At 32.2% G+C, this 17,714-nt stretch overlaps 1 protein-coding gene across 1 annotated transcript; it reads left to right on the forward strand.

The window, feature by feature from the left end:
• The first annotated feature begins 4,041 nt into the window (after window positions 1-4,041).
• Window positions 4,042-17,467, forward strand: LOC126890130 (cuticle protein 7-like). Its single transcript, XM_050658978.1, has 3 exons — window positions 4,042-4,096; window positions 9,662-9,855; window positions 17,082-17,467. Exons 1-3 carry the CDS (start codon window positions 4,042-4,044, stop codon window positions 17,358-17,360), a joined length of 528 nt encoding a protein of 175 aa, XP_050514935.1. The 3' UTR covers window positions 17,361-17,467.
• Window positions 17,468-17,714: the final 247 nt, after the last annotated feature.

Raw genomic sequence — 17,714 nt, forward strand, 5'->3', positions numbered from 1 at the left:
GAAAAATCGATTTTTTTTATAACGCTACATGTCGGGGATGTCCAGGTATTAACTGCCAAAAAACTGCTCCAATATATGACAAATATAAGAAAGGAACGCACGACAGTGATAGCAGTGATGTAAATTATGATAAGCTAGTGACATGACTGTTTTTCTTTAAAAATGTCTACTGTTATTTTACAAGTTTTTCTGTAGGTATACCTTTTGTATAAATTTTATTATATTTCTTTTTGCAAAGATCATTTTTTTCTCTACTTTTATATTTTCCATCATGAGGAGAGTAGATTTGAGGGATGTAAAATAATAAAAATATTATTTTTATGGTAAATAAAAAAAAGTATCAATGTCGTGTAAGTAAAAAGATAAATGAAAAATGATAATACGAACATATTATGTTTAAAATTATTTTTTTTTATTTTATAAAGATAGAGATTGTTTTAAGGGTTGAAAAATGAAACAAAGAAAAATAACATTGATCCAAAATACCAATATAAAATTAAATATTAAATTAATTTAGCACATTGATAAGTTCACTTTTTACACATTTTATTATTAAAAGTGGTAGTTTATAACGGTTAAATTCTTTAGAAAATCAACAACAATGTCCTAAAATATAAAATAGCCATTATTTAACTTCACCAAACGTCATTAGTTTAAAAAGGATTTTGATTAACGTTACAGATGGTTTTATTCAATTTTGGCAATACGCAATAGATGTTACCCCAAAATAATAATAAGCGCTCATGCTAGACTCGGAATTACGAGTTAAATAGAGGTAATTTCCAAAATTTTATTAAAATCCATGCATTAGAATAGAAATTAGGGGTACTATTCCATATTTGCTCTCATTAACCGGCCTATTACTACAGAAGCATTTTATCTTACCAATATTTTTCAAATAATATATTATATTACAACCTACAAGATAAAAGACACATGTAGATATATTGCTTACAAAATAAATGTATATATATATATATATACATATACAGAGTGAGGCAGATAAAGGGCCTATTAGAAATATCTTGAGAACTAAAGGTAAGACAATCATGAAAATTGGAATACAGGGGTTTTGAGGTATGAACTATTTACTGAAGATATTTTGGTCTCTTTGCTACTTCCGGTTATATCGGAAGTTGATTAACTTCGTTTTCTCAAATGGGACACCCTGTATATTTTTACATTTTTGGATTTTGCTTAATGTTTTCTTTCTTAAAATATGAGATTTTGTAATATTATACAGGGTAGTTTAAAAGATAATTACGGTTTTTTATAAATTTTGTAGCAAATTTCACACCCTGTAGAATTGTACTGGTTTGATATTAAAAACTCCATTTATGTTTAAGTGATTTCTGATATAGTCTATTATTAATAAAAATTATTAAATAACAAAATGTTTAGTTTTAGTATACAGGGTTGGTCGAAACTCGGAATGAGTATTATCTTAGTTTTCTTAAATAGAACACCCTGTATTTTAGTATTGTAATGAAATGATATTTTATAGTACTTTTTTTATTTCTTAAGCATTCCCTATACCTTAATGCTTTAATTTGTAAGTTATTCGTAGTTCTTTAAGCCAAACATTAATTGCAACAAAAATTACGTAAAATTTTATTGGTTTGCCGTGAAAATATTCAATCATATATAATTCTTCGAAAATAAATACATATTAATCTCGACTGAACCTTAATCTATTATAATAGATGTTGATATATCAAAATAACTACGCAGTTAAGATTGTTGGTGTGTTTAATATTAATAAAAACATACAATATTGTATCTAGTTGGCTATGACTTTGACACTAAATATGCTTAAACATTTGCTTTGCTTAAACATTCTACTATTTTTGAAGTTCCAGTTGCTTTGCTACCATTGCTAATATGAATTTTTTTAATGAGGAACTGATTCAGATGTTTTTTTGTTCTAGGAGAGCATAAAAAATAAAAATGTGCTACTAAAAGCAATAAGAATTTATGATCAGCAATTCCATGATAGATGACAACCAAAAAGAGAAACTTTTCAAAATTTACTAGAGCGGTTTCGACGAACTGGAAGTTTAGATTACGAGAAATCTGATCGAACAATAGTTATTTTCCTAACAAGCGCAGAAAGTCATTCTTTTCCGCACGCGACTGCAGTTTGCCGAACTGCAAGCAGTCGAGTGCGGAAAAGAGACTTTCTGCAAGAGTTAGGAACAATATTTTTTCTAAGTCTTTAAAAAATTACCAAATCTTAATCAATTAATTTAATTAATATGAAAATACATACACAAATTAATTCTTTGACAAGGTTGTCAAAACCAAACTTTCAATATAATTAATTAGCATGACGACGATTTTGGTTTCCATGACGATGATTTAAAACGACTGTTATTGTCTACCGATTTGACTTTCGAATATTATGTCAATATAATTTTATTTCATCGAATTGTCGCGTTAGTTTCATTAAAACAGGAACACAATAAGATATATTTGAAATAAATTAGTAAATAATACCTAAATATTAGTTTATTGCATGTATTATAATTACTTTAAGGCCATATTAACATATCTAAATTAACACGCGTGCGGAAAAGTAAAAACCGCGTGCGGAAAAGTAACACGCGTGCGGAAAAGTAACACGCGTGCGGAAAAGTGAAACTTTCTAAACTAAAATGCGTGCGCGAAAGTAGACATTTTGGCACGCTCGTAGAAAAAAACTATTTTAAATGATTAAAATGAATTAAATGTTAGTGTCACTGAGAATCTGCATATTAGTATGAATGTTCTCGTAATCTAAGTGTCTAGTACGTCGAAACTATTCTAGTAAACTTTGAAAAGTTACTCTTCTTGGCTATCATCTATCAGGGAGATGCAGATGATAAATTTTTATTGCTAGTAGTACATTTTTGTTATACTCTCCTAAAACAAAAACTTTATTAATCAGTTCCCCATTACAAAAATTTATGTTAGTAATGGTAACAAAGCAACTGGAACTATAAAAATAATATAATGTCTAATGTTTAATCAAGTTTAGTGTCAAAGCCATAGCCAACTGGGTAGAATATGGTTTGTTTTTATTTAAATGGTTTAATGGTATGGTTTAATTAATATTTTATACACCAACATTTTAACAACGTAGGCATTTTGGTATCTTATCCAATATTAATAAATTAAGGATCATTCTAGAATAACATGTACACATTTTCAAAAAATTATTTATGATTGATTATTTTCACGGCAAACTTAATAAAATTTCACGTAATTTTTGTTGCAATTAATGTTTGGCTTAAAGAACTACGAATACCTTACAAATTAAAGCAGTTAGGTATAGGGAATGCTTAAGAAATAAAAAAGTACTATAAAATATCATTTCATTACAATACTAAAATACAGGGTGTTCCATTTAAGAAAACTCAGGTAATACTCATTCCGAGTTTCGATCAACCCTCTATACTAAAATTAAACATTTTGCTATATTAATAATTTTTAATAATAATAGACTATATTAAAATCACCTGAACATAAATCGAGTTTTTGATATCAAATCAGGACAATTCTACAGGGTGTGAAGTTTGCTACAAAATTTATAAAAAACCGTAATTATCTTTTAAACTACCCTGTATAATATTACAAAACCTCATATTTTAAGAAAGAAGACATCGAGCAGAATTCAAAAATGTAAAAATATACAGGGTGTCCCATTAAAAAAACGAAGTTACAATCAACTTCCGGTATAACAGGAAGTAGCAAAGAGACCAAAATATTTTCATTAAATAGTTCATACCTCAAAACCCCCTGCATTCCAATTTTCATGATTCTCTTACTTTTAGTTCTCGAGATATTTTTAATAGGCCCCTAATCTGCCTCACCCTATATACTGTAGTTTTACTCTATGTAATTCTTTCTCTGTTATATTCTATACATTTTTAATCTGATGGGTTCGGCAGCTAATTATAAAGAAATTAAGTTTGAATGCTCTTATGTAAGGGGTCATTCAGCAGGATTACACTAATTAACCCATTACTGTTTAATTGTCTTTAATTACAAGAATTACTATGGATGTACTTAGTTGATGATGGTAACCACTGTATTTTACCTAAGCTGTCACTCTCAGGTAAGTCCCAAATCTAACTAACTTCTTCCCAATCTATTCATGTCCTCTTATTGGTATATCGTATGGTTATCGTATGACACACATACACACTCTCAGTATGTCAAGTTTAATTATATAATATATGTTATTGCTTACCTAGCAGAAAACCACTATGTCATCAAATGCACACCATATGCTCTACTTTCGCAAGTTAACAAGTGATCATATGCTTTGTTATTTACCAGTCTATAAATAAATATCTTAGTTGTTTATTTCGTATTTTAAAAGGATTTGTAAAACTAAGATTTTGTAAAGACTATTCGTGAGATATTTATCTTTCTACATAATTCAATATTTTTGTTTGTTTTGTTTAGGACTATTTTGAATATTTGATCGAAACCTTTTAGGTCTGGATCCCGCGTATGAAAAAAAAGTTGATTAATAGCAAGCTGAAAATTTGTTAATAGCTTAAGGGTGTCTAGTCGGATAAACTTTGATATATGGGAACACTGGAACAGGGGCAGTTTTAATTGTGGAACAGGTTAAAAATTTGGAACGGTCAGACCACGAAAACGGCACATTTATTTTGTCCGACAGAATAGACTTAAACTCTCCGACCAGAGATTAAACTTTCATGCAAAAATCAGACTGCTATTTATCACCTGTCATAATTCCTGTCATTTGAGATATTCTACATGTTCAACTCATTAAAACGCCCATTTGGTGATAAATAGCAGTCTGATTTTTGCATAAGAGATTAATCTCTGTTCGGAGAGTTTAAGTCTGTTCTGTCGGACAAAATACATGTGCCGTTTTCGTGGTCTGACCGTTCCAAATTTTTAACCTGTTCCACAATTAAAACTGCCCCTGTTCCAATGTTCCCATATATCAAAGTTTGTCCGACTAGACACTCTTAAGCTATTAACAAATTTTCAGCTTGCTATTAATCAACTTTTTTTTCATACGCGGGATCCAGACCTATATTTTATTCTTGTTTTCGTCTTTGTTCCAATAAATTTATGTGGCACTTCCGCTGTAGTTCTTTTTTATGCAATGTCATTTTTGATCTCTATTTTCATTACATTTTCATTTATTTCAAAAAATTTTCTTCCACTCTCATCTTTTAGTTTCGCCTCATCTCACCTTTCGATTTTTATCCGCTTATCTATTGTATGTGTTTAGATTTGTATTCTGAGCCTTCACAAGGAACTGGTCCCTCACGCTATTAGGTCTGGATCCCGCGTATGAAAAAAAAGTTGATTAATAGCACGCTGAAAGTTTGTTAATAGCTTAAGGGTGTCTAGTCGGAAAAACTATGATATAGAGGAACACTGGAACAGGGGAGGTTTTAATTGTGGAACAGGTTAAAAATTTGGAACGGTCAGACCACCAAAGCGTCACATGTATTTACCCTTTCATTAAACTCTCATGCAAAAATCAGGCTGCTATTTATCACCAAATGGGAATTGTAATGAGTGGAACACGTAGAATATGTCAAATGACAGGAATTATGACAGGTGATAAATAGCAGTCTGATTTTTGCATGAGAATTTAATGAAAGGGTAACAAATCAATTGGAACTTCTGTCGGACAAAATACATGACACGTTTTCGTGGTCTGACGGTTCCAAATTTTTAACCTGTTCCACAATTAAAACTTCCCCTGTTCCAGTGTTCCCATATATCAAAGTTTGTCCGACTAGACACCCTTAAGCTATTAACAAATTTTCAGCTTGCTATTAATCAACTTTTTTTTCATACGCGGGATCCAGACCTATATCCGATCGGCTCATATGACTTTAATCAGTCCATACATAGTATTTTACTATTTTATTGGACAATAAGCCAAAATTTAAGTTGGAAATGAAATTTATTTACGGTTCGCACTCCACTTCGGAAATCGTTATTGAAATACAAAATATTAATAAATTAAACAAATTGTGTTTGGTAAAAATTTTTCTAATAATTTAATTTAATCTGACTCATTCATATTAAAGTAGACGTCTTTAAAATAATGATATTGCCAATATCTATAAGTTGCGTTCCTGCGACGACTTTATTGGAAGATAGTTTATTCGATTACATGAAATCAGCTTTAACTTATGAATATCCTTCATAACAATCGTAGCAGGTGATTTGTCTTTAAAAACACAATAACATGCAATGGCGACAGTAAAATTTTCGTGTTAGTGATTCCATAGTATATCACAAGGAAAAACCAGGAAAAACCATATTGATACTATCCCGACATGGTAAGTATTTGGTCTTAGATTCACTTTAGTCTCAAAGTTAACACTAAAATCTGATTTTACATGTATGTTATTTTAAAATATAAATAATATTTATAATGCATGAATATATAAATAATAATAAAATATAATTGCATTCTACCCAGAAATTTGCCACATAATTAGTTTTATTTAACATAATTAGAGCCTCATCTTTGATTCTTCTCAGTTTACCATCTGATTGTTTCAGGACTGTAGTTGAATCTTTCCACTAAACTCTATGTTCATTGTCCCATATCTGTTTACATAATATTTGATATCTATCAAATTTTCTATTTTTAATAGAAGAATGATGTTCACTTATTCTAACGTTTAATGGTCTTGATGTTTCACCTAAATAAAAATGTTAGCATTCACAAGGTATCTTATAAATAAAATTCTTTGTTCTTTCTTGTTCATTGTTAGTATATTTAAATATTTGCCTTGTAGCATTTAACTTCCAAGTTGCCTTATAAATATATTTCTTCTAGCACACTGGGTGTTTTTGATAAGCAACTACGGTAAATAATATAATTTTTTTCAACAAATGGAGAACTATGTTATTGTAGAAATGTTTAATAATCTACAAAATATCAATTACACTGGTTTGCACTGCGATCGTTTACCTTTTAATTATATTAGATAAAAAAAGAAACAAAATCACTACATTATTTTCCTTTTAGTATTGTTTATTTTACAAAATTTTTATATTTTATTGTTCACAAGTTCTATTTATAGAGAAGGAACTATACAGTGCTAGTCAAAAGTCCGTACCCCCCCTCGTATCTTTTAAACGGTTATACCTATAATAGTGAAATTTGGAGGGAGGAAATAACCGGACGTAAGCTTCTTAACTAGTCATGACAGGTGACGTAATAGTGACAGATGACTTTACAGCGCCACTGTGACAGATAATTTTAAATGGGACCTTATGGCAAGTGATACATCGTTTGAAAGGTATTAAATATACATATTCAGTAATACTAATTTTGTTTGGGTTTAAGCTAATTTTGATGAATAAATGAAATAAATATAAAATTGTAGTTTCGCATTTAATTAATAAAAATTCTAAACTCCGCCTATGATTACTTGTCAAAAAGGTTGACGTTGTCGTAAAAACTACTAGAGAATTGAAAAACGTCAAATTCTTTGACATAAATACCATAGGCGGACATTTGAATTTTTATTAATTAAATCCGAAACTACAATATTATATTTATTTAATTTATTCACCAAAATCAAAGTCAACTAAAACCCAAAAAAATTAGTACGACTGAATAGGTATTTTGAATACCTTTCAAACGAGGTATCACTTGCCATAAGGTTCCATTTAAAATTATCTGTCACAGTGGCTCTGTAACGTCATCTGTCACTACTACGTCACCTGTCATGACTAGTTAAGAAGCTTACGTCCGGTTATTTCCTCCCTCCAAATTTCACTATTATAGGTATAACCGTTTAAAAGATACGAGGGGGGGGGATACGGACTTTTGACTAGCACTGTATGTACACTTGTTAATAATTTATCTGAGTCATTTGTCAGAAACTAATTAATATATGACACTGTTAATGCTATTATTAAATGCCTGAAGACATGGGTGGGTTCGATACAGCGCCTAACACTATTAAAAAACTTGACCGTGATTCTTCGCAGACCATTATATTTTGGCTGCTTATAGTACACAATAAAAAGCGTTTATTTTTAATTTAATTCAGTTAATTCTATTACTTTGTATTAGTAATATGTTTTTTAAAGTAAGTATAAATCTATAAAGAATTACGTTATTACTAGTCGAGGAAATGAAACTGAAAAAATGGCAAAACCTCGCAAGCATCGATTTGTACACAAATTTGGGATTAGGCTCATTACACCCTCTAGTTCAATTTATATATTGAGCCGTTGTACGCTTTTGGTTTTTTAAGGGTGAAAACTACCCCTACTCGTAAAAAATTATAAAATAACATTTTAAACTTTAATATTGTTAACATTTCGTTCTTATTAGTTACATAATGACTGTTTTATGCTTTAAGATATACTATAATAATATTTCAACCCTTAAAACCACCCTTGTTGGAGCTATATAAAAATTACTTATCCTAAAAGAATAATTTTGGCTTGCATCGAATTACATAAAAATTTGGGATGAGGATAATCTCACCCTGTACTTTATATTCTATATCATGCTTAAGGGCGTCGATTATTTTTAGGGGTGTAAACTACCCCTTATTGTCAAAAATTATATAAAAACATTGTAAACTTTAATATGGGTAAAATTTGGTTTTGATTGGCTAAAAATAATTATTGTTTTATGCTTTAGAATATATATCATAATATTCAACCCTTAAAAACCACCCTTAAGAACATTACAATTTTTATAAGTAGATAATTTAATAGATCTATACAGAAAAAAAAGTAGTATTAAAGAATTACAAAAACATTTTTTTACACAAAAATACGAGTTTTAAGTCATCTTCCAGTATACGAACCAGTTCTGTGGTATTATACATGCATTGAAAATGTTCCATAAGCGGACTATTCGAATATTTCGAAAAAAAAATCGTTTTATAAAAATAGCTCCTTCATTTTTGGCGATAAAAAATTTTTTCAAAAATGATTTTGTAGGACTTTTAAAGACTTATAAGGTAAATTAATTTGCGTAAAATCCCTTAGTTTTTAATTGGAGTGGGTTTAAAGGGCTCGAATAAGGGGGTGTTTGCTCGTAAATAGAGATTTTAAAGAGCTATATTTCGCTAACTGTTCACTGTAATGAAAATGTATGAAGAATATAATTTTAGTTATTAAAAAAGCCACAATTTAGAAATCTATCATTTTTTTCGTATCTCCAGTATTTTCGGAAATATTTTGAAGTAAATGGTGAAAAATACGAAATTGCAAAAAAAAATAAATTTTTCTTTAAACTCCAATTTTTCTAAAATCAGGCCTTTTAAATAAGTCAAACTTCTTGGGTGTATTGACAATACAAAAATATAAAAGGAATTACAGAAAGGTGAAGACCAATTTTTAGTAAGTAGGAGACTCGAGACTCGAGTTTCAAGTAAGTAAAGTACTCTCGGTAGCCGCCGAAGAGACAAGACGCGCAGAGTGCGGACGAGCAGCAGTAGCAGCGCAACAAGTCGAGGAGAGGGAAGTGCTTTAGTGTAACGTACTTCTTAGTACGGCTGTGAATGTAAGCACAGCAACACTAGAGCGCTCGCTCTCGCTAGACGCGAAGACGTGGAAGCAGAGGCAAAAGCCAACCTCTTGGATGTGGTGAAACTCAGGAAGTTTGATTAGCTCTTACTAGTACTAGCTCTTACAGCTGTAGCTCAAGCTGGTGTTTTGGACTACGGTCATGGTCACGGACAAGCCACGTCGTACGCTTCTACAAGTCTAGGTGTATCTGACAATGGACATGGATATGCTGCTCCTGCATTGAGTCATGGATACGCTGCACCACTTGCTCGTGGATATTCTGCTCATGGAGAGTCTACTCATCCCGACGAACACATTAATGTAAGTAAACAGTATATTTTTTAGTTTTTCTATTCGTAATAATGAAGTCGATACTGGCAGCCTTTAGTTTATTTTATTGTTGTGTTGTGTTTAAAAGGAGAGCTACCGGTTTCGACACTTACAGTATTTGCCTCATCATCAAGCCCAGTACAAAGTTTTCGAGAAAAATAGAAACTACGAGCTAAAATAAAACCAAACAGGGTGACTACAGACAATATATTCATACTAAGAACCATACAAGAACAAGCTTATGAATACGACCTAGAACTATGTGATATGTATATACATAGACTTTAAAAACCTTTTGATAGTATGACATGAGACAAAATGCTAGAAGACCTTCGTAATCTTCTTCTTCTTGATGTGCCTATCCGTGACGAATGCTGGCGATCATCATGGCAATCTTCACTTTATCTGCAGCAACGCGGAAAAGCTGCATAGATGTGTTGAACCAGGTTCTGAGGTTATTTAACCAGGATGTTCTTCTTCTTCCTGAACCTCGCCTTCCAAATATTTTTCCCTGCAGGATGGCTTGTAGGAGGGCATATCTGGATTCATTTCGCATAATGTGTCCAAAGTATTACAAGTTTCGAGATTTGATGGTGGTTAGTACTTCTCGGTTCTTTCCCATTCTTCTAAGAACCTCCTCATTTGTGACCCGATCAGTCCATGGGATTTTTAGAATTCTCCGATATAGCCACATCTCAAATGCTTCCAATTTTCGGCACATATCTTCGTTCAAGGTCCATGATTCAACAACATAAAAAAGGACAGAGAAGACGTAACATCTCAGCATTCTTACTTTTATACCAAGAGAAATGTTGTGGCTCTTGAAAAACTCCCCCATACCGTTGAAGATTGATCTAGCTTTTCCGATGCGCGCTCTTATTTCTTGGTTGTTGGTCCATTCTTCATTTATTATGGTGCCGAGGTTGTTGTAGTGCCTCACTCTTTCTACAGGGGTTTGGTTGATATAGAGTTGACCTTCTGTTATCTTTTTCTTGCTGACGATCGTAAGCTTTGTTTTTTTACGTGTATATTGAGTCCATATTGTTGACTGTAATACGTAATTTTGTCCATGATGACTTGTATGTCTTCTAGGTTGTCCGCAAATACTATGGTGTCATCTGCATACCTGATATTATTTAGCCGGTGCCCGTTTAACCTTTTTCAGTTTCGTGTAAAGCTTCGATAAATATTCTTTCAGAGTAAATATTGAAAATTAGGGGGTGACAAAATGCAGCCTTGCCTCACTCCACGCATGATTTTGACATATTCCGTGAGTTCACCGTCAACTGAGTTTTGCAGGCTGATTCCAGTAAAGGTTTCTAATTATTTTCAGATCTTGGTTGTTAATTCCTGCTTCTTTTAGTATTTGCATCATCTTGGCGTATTGTACTCGATCAAACGCCTTCTCGTACACCAGACATGCGTATACGTCGCAATTTAGGTCTCTGCATCTCTGGAGTAAGACTTGTATTGAAAACAAAGCCTCTCTCGTACCAACAGCATTTATGAAACCGAACTGGTTGGGCGAAATTTGACTTTCACATAGCTTGTAAATTCTCGTATGGATTACCTTTAGAAACAATTTTAGGAGATGACTCATCAGGCTTATCGTACGATATTCTTTGCACTTTTTGGCTCCAAGTTTTTTTGGAAGTGCAATAAATTCAGACTTCAGCCATTCTGCTGGTATTTGTCCAGAGTTGTATATGTTGTTGAATATCCATGTGCTTATTGCTATTGATTTGTTGTCCATTAGTTTGAGTAGTTCTGCTTGTATATTATCGGGACCTGCTGCTTTGCCATCCTTTAGTTGTGTTATGGCAGAATAAACTTCCTGCTGTAATGTTCTTGGTCCATAATTTACCTCTTCTTCTAGCTCAAAGGTGTTATCTCTTTGATCTTCAAATAGTTTTTCTAGATTTTCTTTCCACATTCTAATTTTACTCTGTAATCTCAATTTCTTGGCATCTCTCCATTGCTTCTTTTTCTTTCGCTTCTCCAATTTTCATTCTGATTGATATATTGATCGTTTTATATGTGTCGGGATCATTTTTGTCATTTCTTCTTTCGTCCATTACTTTCAGGATATCATCTGTCATCCTTCATTGCGTAATCTAGGTATACAAAAAAAATATATCAGTCTCTTAAAAATGACGTTGCAGGGTAGCTGCAATTAGAGTAGGTGGAGAACTAACTCCCCTATTTGACATCAACATGGGAATGAGACAGGGAGACGTACTTTTAACCATGCTGTTCAACCTAATTCTTGAGGCAGTCATTAGAAAAACCAATGTAACTGGGCATATAAATACCAAAACGGTACAAATTACTGCATATGCAGACGACGTACCTATAATTAGTAAGTAGGAGTAAGCCACGACTAACGGAAGCGTTCAAGGAATTTATTCTTAAGCACGAAAAAGAAGGTTTAAAATACACGAAAAGACCCAGTGCATGACCATCAAAAGAACACCTGACAGTGAAAATAATATCGTAATAGACAACTATATTATCGAAAGTGTCGATGCCTTCACATATCTGGGTATAGAAATATATCAGAATAATTCCGCAAGTAGCGAAATTAATGTACGTATTACCAGTGGAAATCGTACATACTTACTATGCTAACAAAAGATCCATGACATCAAAATTATTAGACACAATGTGTCATAAGAACCAAAATGTCTATCTACAGAACATTGATTAGACTCGTAGTAATCTACATAATATAATGTACCATATTATGCTTGTAAAACCTGGGTAATGACGAAAAAAATTAAGCCTAACTCAGCACATTCAAAAGAAACATACTCAGAAAAGTATATAGCCCGGTGAAACAGGAAGAAGGCATATTATGGAGAATTCGGAGAAACGACGAGGTTAATGAATTGAATGCAGGGTATGATATTTTAAGATTTGTGGAAAGTCAAAAACTGTCATGACTAGGATATACAGAGACAAAATAATACAAAAATAACAAAGAAAATATTACAATGGAAGCCGCTAGGAAGGCGAAAAAATGAAAGGTCCAGAACGAGACAGTTAGATGAAGTTGAAGATGATCTAAAAACCATGAATATACAACAATGAAGGAGAAGGGCATATGAGAGAACCCGTGTTGAGCTGGCCCCCCCACTTGCAAAAATTAAAAAACAAATAGCCCTGATTTATGAGCTATTTATGAGCTGTCATATTCCGCAAATAAAAATTTTGAGCTCGTTACACTGAGCAGGAATTTAATATTTTAGTGGGAGGGGGGGCTGACTCAGCCCCCCACTACTTAAAAATAGGAATATTGAATCGATTTTTGAGGCAGAATTACGAGCTATTTATGAGCTCTTGAAATGATATAGATTTGATTTTTGAGCTCATCCCTTTCACCCACAAACATCTCTTTAATTGATTTTACTTAAGAGAAACATGCTGAAAAAAAATTAAAATATATCGTATCACCGATATAATTTCTATAGCTTATATATTCTAAGAATAAACTCTTAAATCATGCGCATTTAGATTATTGGGCTGCAACCCCTTCGCAAGAAAACCACCCCATCATCCAGGCTTAAGAGAGAATTGTACTTAAAATGAATTAAATTAATTATTTGGCGACTAAATATCGTTTAATAATTTATGAGCTCCCAAAATACGCGAAATTAGGTCATTAAATTGCAATTTCTTTTGTATAGTGCAGTCACTGAAGGTAAAAATCAACTATTACATTCAATTTTGGTGAACCTTCATCGATTTTCACGAAAATTTGTGAGTGGTTAGAGGATACCCCAAGAAACAAAGGTGACATGGTGCCACCTTCCCCTTTACCCTGAGGGTGGATACCACTCCTTCTCGGGGGTGAAAATTATTTTGTTAAAAATAATTCCACATATCGATAGAAGGACAAATTATAAGCAGAATTTGTTATATAAAGTTATTAAAATAAATCAATACTTTTTGAGTTATTAAAGATCAAAGATATTAATTATTCGTGAAAAAAATGCATATTTTAAAGCGGTTTTTCGCAAATCACTGAAAAACTGTAAGTTTTTACAAAAAAAGAATTTGTGTGTACTTTGTACGCACGTAAGAAGTTATACTTCTATTATATGATTATATGATTATAAACGAAATTAATATACTTTTTATTTATATTTTATTTAAATATTAAATTAATTTATACTTACTACTTCCCAAACATTTTTATTAAAACAGTGCCAAAAAACACATTAAAAATGCCACAAATGATTTCTGAACATTAATTGTCGGAAATTTTTTTAACTAAATATGTATTTTCTGAAAATAAAATTATATAATAAATATACTTACAATCATAAAATGTATAAAAAAAATAAAAAAATAAAAGTTTCTATTGGGATTCGAACCAACTTACCACGCGGCTGTATTTGCGTTGTATTGGGATTCACCCGCATTAAAACTTCGCCACAGAGACAGCTTGTCATTATGTGCGAAGATCGTCTAACTAAACAGATTAACCTTTTGACATTTTTAACTTATGTAAATCAAATTATTTTGATTTTGAATTGAAATGATTTAGAATTGAAAAAATACAACAAAACATAGAGTAAGAAGACAATATATTAGGTGAATATTGATAGAAATTTTGATGGTAATCAAATTATGTAAATAAAATATTACATACTACTTATGTATTTTGGTAGGTTCAAGGTAGGTATCGGAGCCCGTATAACGACTAATAAATTTCGCAATCACTTGCGTCGTGCAAAGTGGCTATGTTCAAATATCATAACAAAATTTGATCAACTATTTATAAAACACTTACCAGTGAAAGATTCTTTAGCTTTGAATAAGCGAGATCTGCGGCACTTATACTAGGCACAGTTTGATGAGCTTTCACATTGGCATGCAACAATCATCTCTTCTATGTAAATAAGTCCAAAAATATAATATGAAAACTATTTAAAAAGGCAGTATAACCATTAACTAACTTTTTGTTTGTTGTTTCTCTTCCTACAAATTTTAAAACGCAACAAGCATATATTATAACCAAACCATGCACAGTCCCACAGCTGCCATATTGGATAATTTTTGTCATGTCATTTGAACATCCAATCAGAACAAAGTTATAATGCGCATGCGCCCGGTCGCTAGGTTTTCCCATATAAAATTTCACCGTCATTACGCCCGTAAAGAAGTATAACTTCAAAAAGTTAATAGAAGTTTAAAAACATAAGTTTTTTGTAAAAACTTACAGTTTTTGAGTTATTTACGAAAAATCGCTTTAAAACATGCATTTTTTTGCAAAAATTAAAATATTTGATCTTTATCAACTCAAAAAGTTTTGATTTATTTTAATAACATTATATACCGAATTTTGCTTAGAATTTGTCCCATTATCGATTTGTGGGGTTATTTATAAAGTGATAAGGGGTGACATCTACCCCAGGCTAAAACAGCACGTTGCTTTTGTTTGTTAAGGTATCCTCTATCCACCCACCAAGTTTTGTGAAAATTAATAAAGGTTCACCGAAATCGAAGGTCATAGTTGATTTTTACCTTCAGTGACTGCACTATAGAAAGAAACTTGCAATTCAATAACTGAAATACGTGCACTTTGTAATTCATTTTAAGTAAAATTCTCTCTTAAGCCGAGAAGATAGGGTGGTTTTCTTGCGAAGGTGTTGTAGCTCAATATTCAAATTGAGCATGATTTAAGAGTTTATTCTTATAATGTATAAGCTATAGAAATTATATCGGCGATACGATATATTTTAATTTTTTTCAGCATGTTTCTCTTAAGTAAAATCAATTAAAGGGTTGTTTTGGGGTGAAAGGGATGAGCTCAAAAATCAAAACTATATCATTTCAAGAGCTCATAAATAGCTCGTAATTCTGCCTCAAAAATCTATTCAATATTCTTATTTTTAAGTAGTACTAAAATATTAAATTCCTGCTCGGTGTAACGAGCTCAAAATTTTTAATTTGCGGAATATGAGAGCTCAGAAATAGCTCATAAGATATCTATTTCAAAAAAGAATAACAAAAAGAAGAGGAAACATCGCCTATGTATCACAGAACTTGGAAAAAATTCAAAAGTCAAATATCTTAACCTCAGCCAAGGAAGCCCTTGGTGAAAGAAACATGAATAAAAGTAAATCGATCCCAAGGCACAATATATGGTTTTGTACAGAAGTGAAGGAAAATTGCAAAGAAAAGAAAAAAAGCTTACCTAAAACACATGTCAGGAGATCTCCAGGAGGGGGATAAATCACCAGTCAGTAGAAGAAGTACCTCTCTCTCTTGTCGTTTCCCCATTACTGAGGATCGTGACTTCTTCCAATATTCCTAACAATGTTTCTCCATTGGTCTCTATCTTTAGCTGCTCTAAGAGCTTCGCAGAATGAGTTTCTAGCTGAATGCTTTCTTTGGTCAGACCATCTAGTTGGTGATCGTTCTCTTGATCTTCTCCCCGGAACGTTTCCAGAAACAATTAATCTCTCTAAAATGTCGTCACCTCTGTGAACCACGTGACCAAATAATTGTAGAATTCGTTGCAGACATATTGTGGACAGCCTGTTTTTAATATTGAGTTGGTTTAAAATGGAAACGTTTGTCCTATGGGCTATCCAAGGTATGCGTAGCATTCTTCTCCAGCACCACATCTCAAAGGCATCAATTTTTTTGGCACTCGCCTGCGCGAGGAGTCCAAGTCTCTGCTCCGTATAGAAATATTGAGAATACAAGGGCATTCACTAGTCTCGTCTTGATATTTTGAGAGATAGATCTGTCTTTTTCCAAACTTTAGTTAGGTGACTCATCTCATTTTTTGCTGCCATACCAATACTTCTCCGAACTTCTGCTTCACAGTTACCATCGTTAGTTATACTAGACCCGAGATAGACAAAGGTGTTTAATATCTGGTATTCCTGTAACATGTTAGTCAGTTAAATAGTGTCGAATCTGTCGACCATCATTATTTTTGTCTTAGCTTTATTGATTTTCAGACCAACTTTATTTCTACTTTCAGAAGAATTATCGGACTGTGAAAAAGATGAGTGACTACCTTCCAGAGATGTATCAATATTCCAATGAACAAGCAGAACAACTAAAATTTAGTAGAAACTTAAGCATGCGTTGCTGTGTTAATTATTAACTATGACCACTCTTTTTTGTCTGAATTTTGTAATATTTTATACTATAAAAATATGCTAGTTATTTACTAAATACCTTATTCATTTCTTTAGACTCATCCCAAATACGAATTCAACTATGGAGTCAAAGACGAACACACCGGTGACCACAAATCCCAACAAGAAATCCGTGATGGAGATGTAGTAAAAGGTTCTTACACCGTAGCTGAAGCCGATGGTACCCTTCGTACCGTTCACTACACTGCTGATGACCACAACGGTTTTAACGCAGTTGTCGAAAGATCCGGACACCCTGTCCATCCAGCTCCAGCTCACGGAAAAGTACTCTTAGCTGCCCCCGCTGCTTATGGTGCCCCATCATACCATCATTAAGACATTTCGAGATAGTTGTTGATTAGTGTTATCGTATTTATTGATTGAATGAAATGAATTACTATGTAATTAATTTTCTATGTATAAATAAATGTTCATAAAACAAACCGTACTTATTTTCTACTTTCTGTCTATGAATGGCACACAGATAGTACAGTCAATGAGGGTATTTGGATGTCACTTTCTTAGATGTCAATCTTAATAAACTTTTTGAAATGTTTTTAAACAATGGCTACCCAAAACACATTTAAAAAAGATATTATTAACACCAACTCCTCTAATAGACCTTTGATAAATAATTCACAACCAGTTATTTACAAAAAAAATACCTTATGTCCAAAATTTAACAAACCA

Source organism: Diabrotica virgifera, chromosome 8 (genome assembly GCF_917563875.1).
Source record: "Diabrotica virgifera virgifera chromosome 8, PGI_DIABVI_V3a".
Lineage (NCBI taxonomy): Eukaryota > Metazoa > Arthropoda > Insecta > Coleoptera > Chrysomelidae > Diabrotica > Diabrotica virgifera.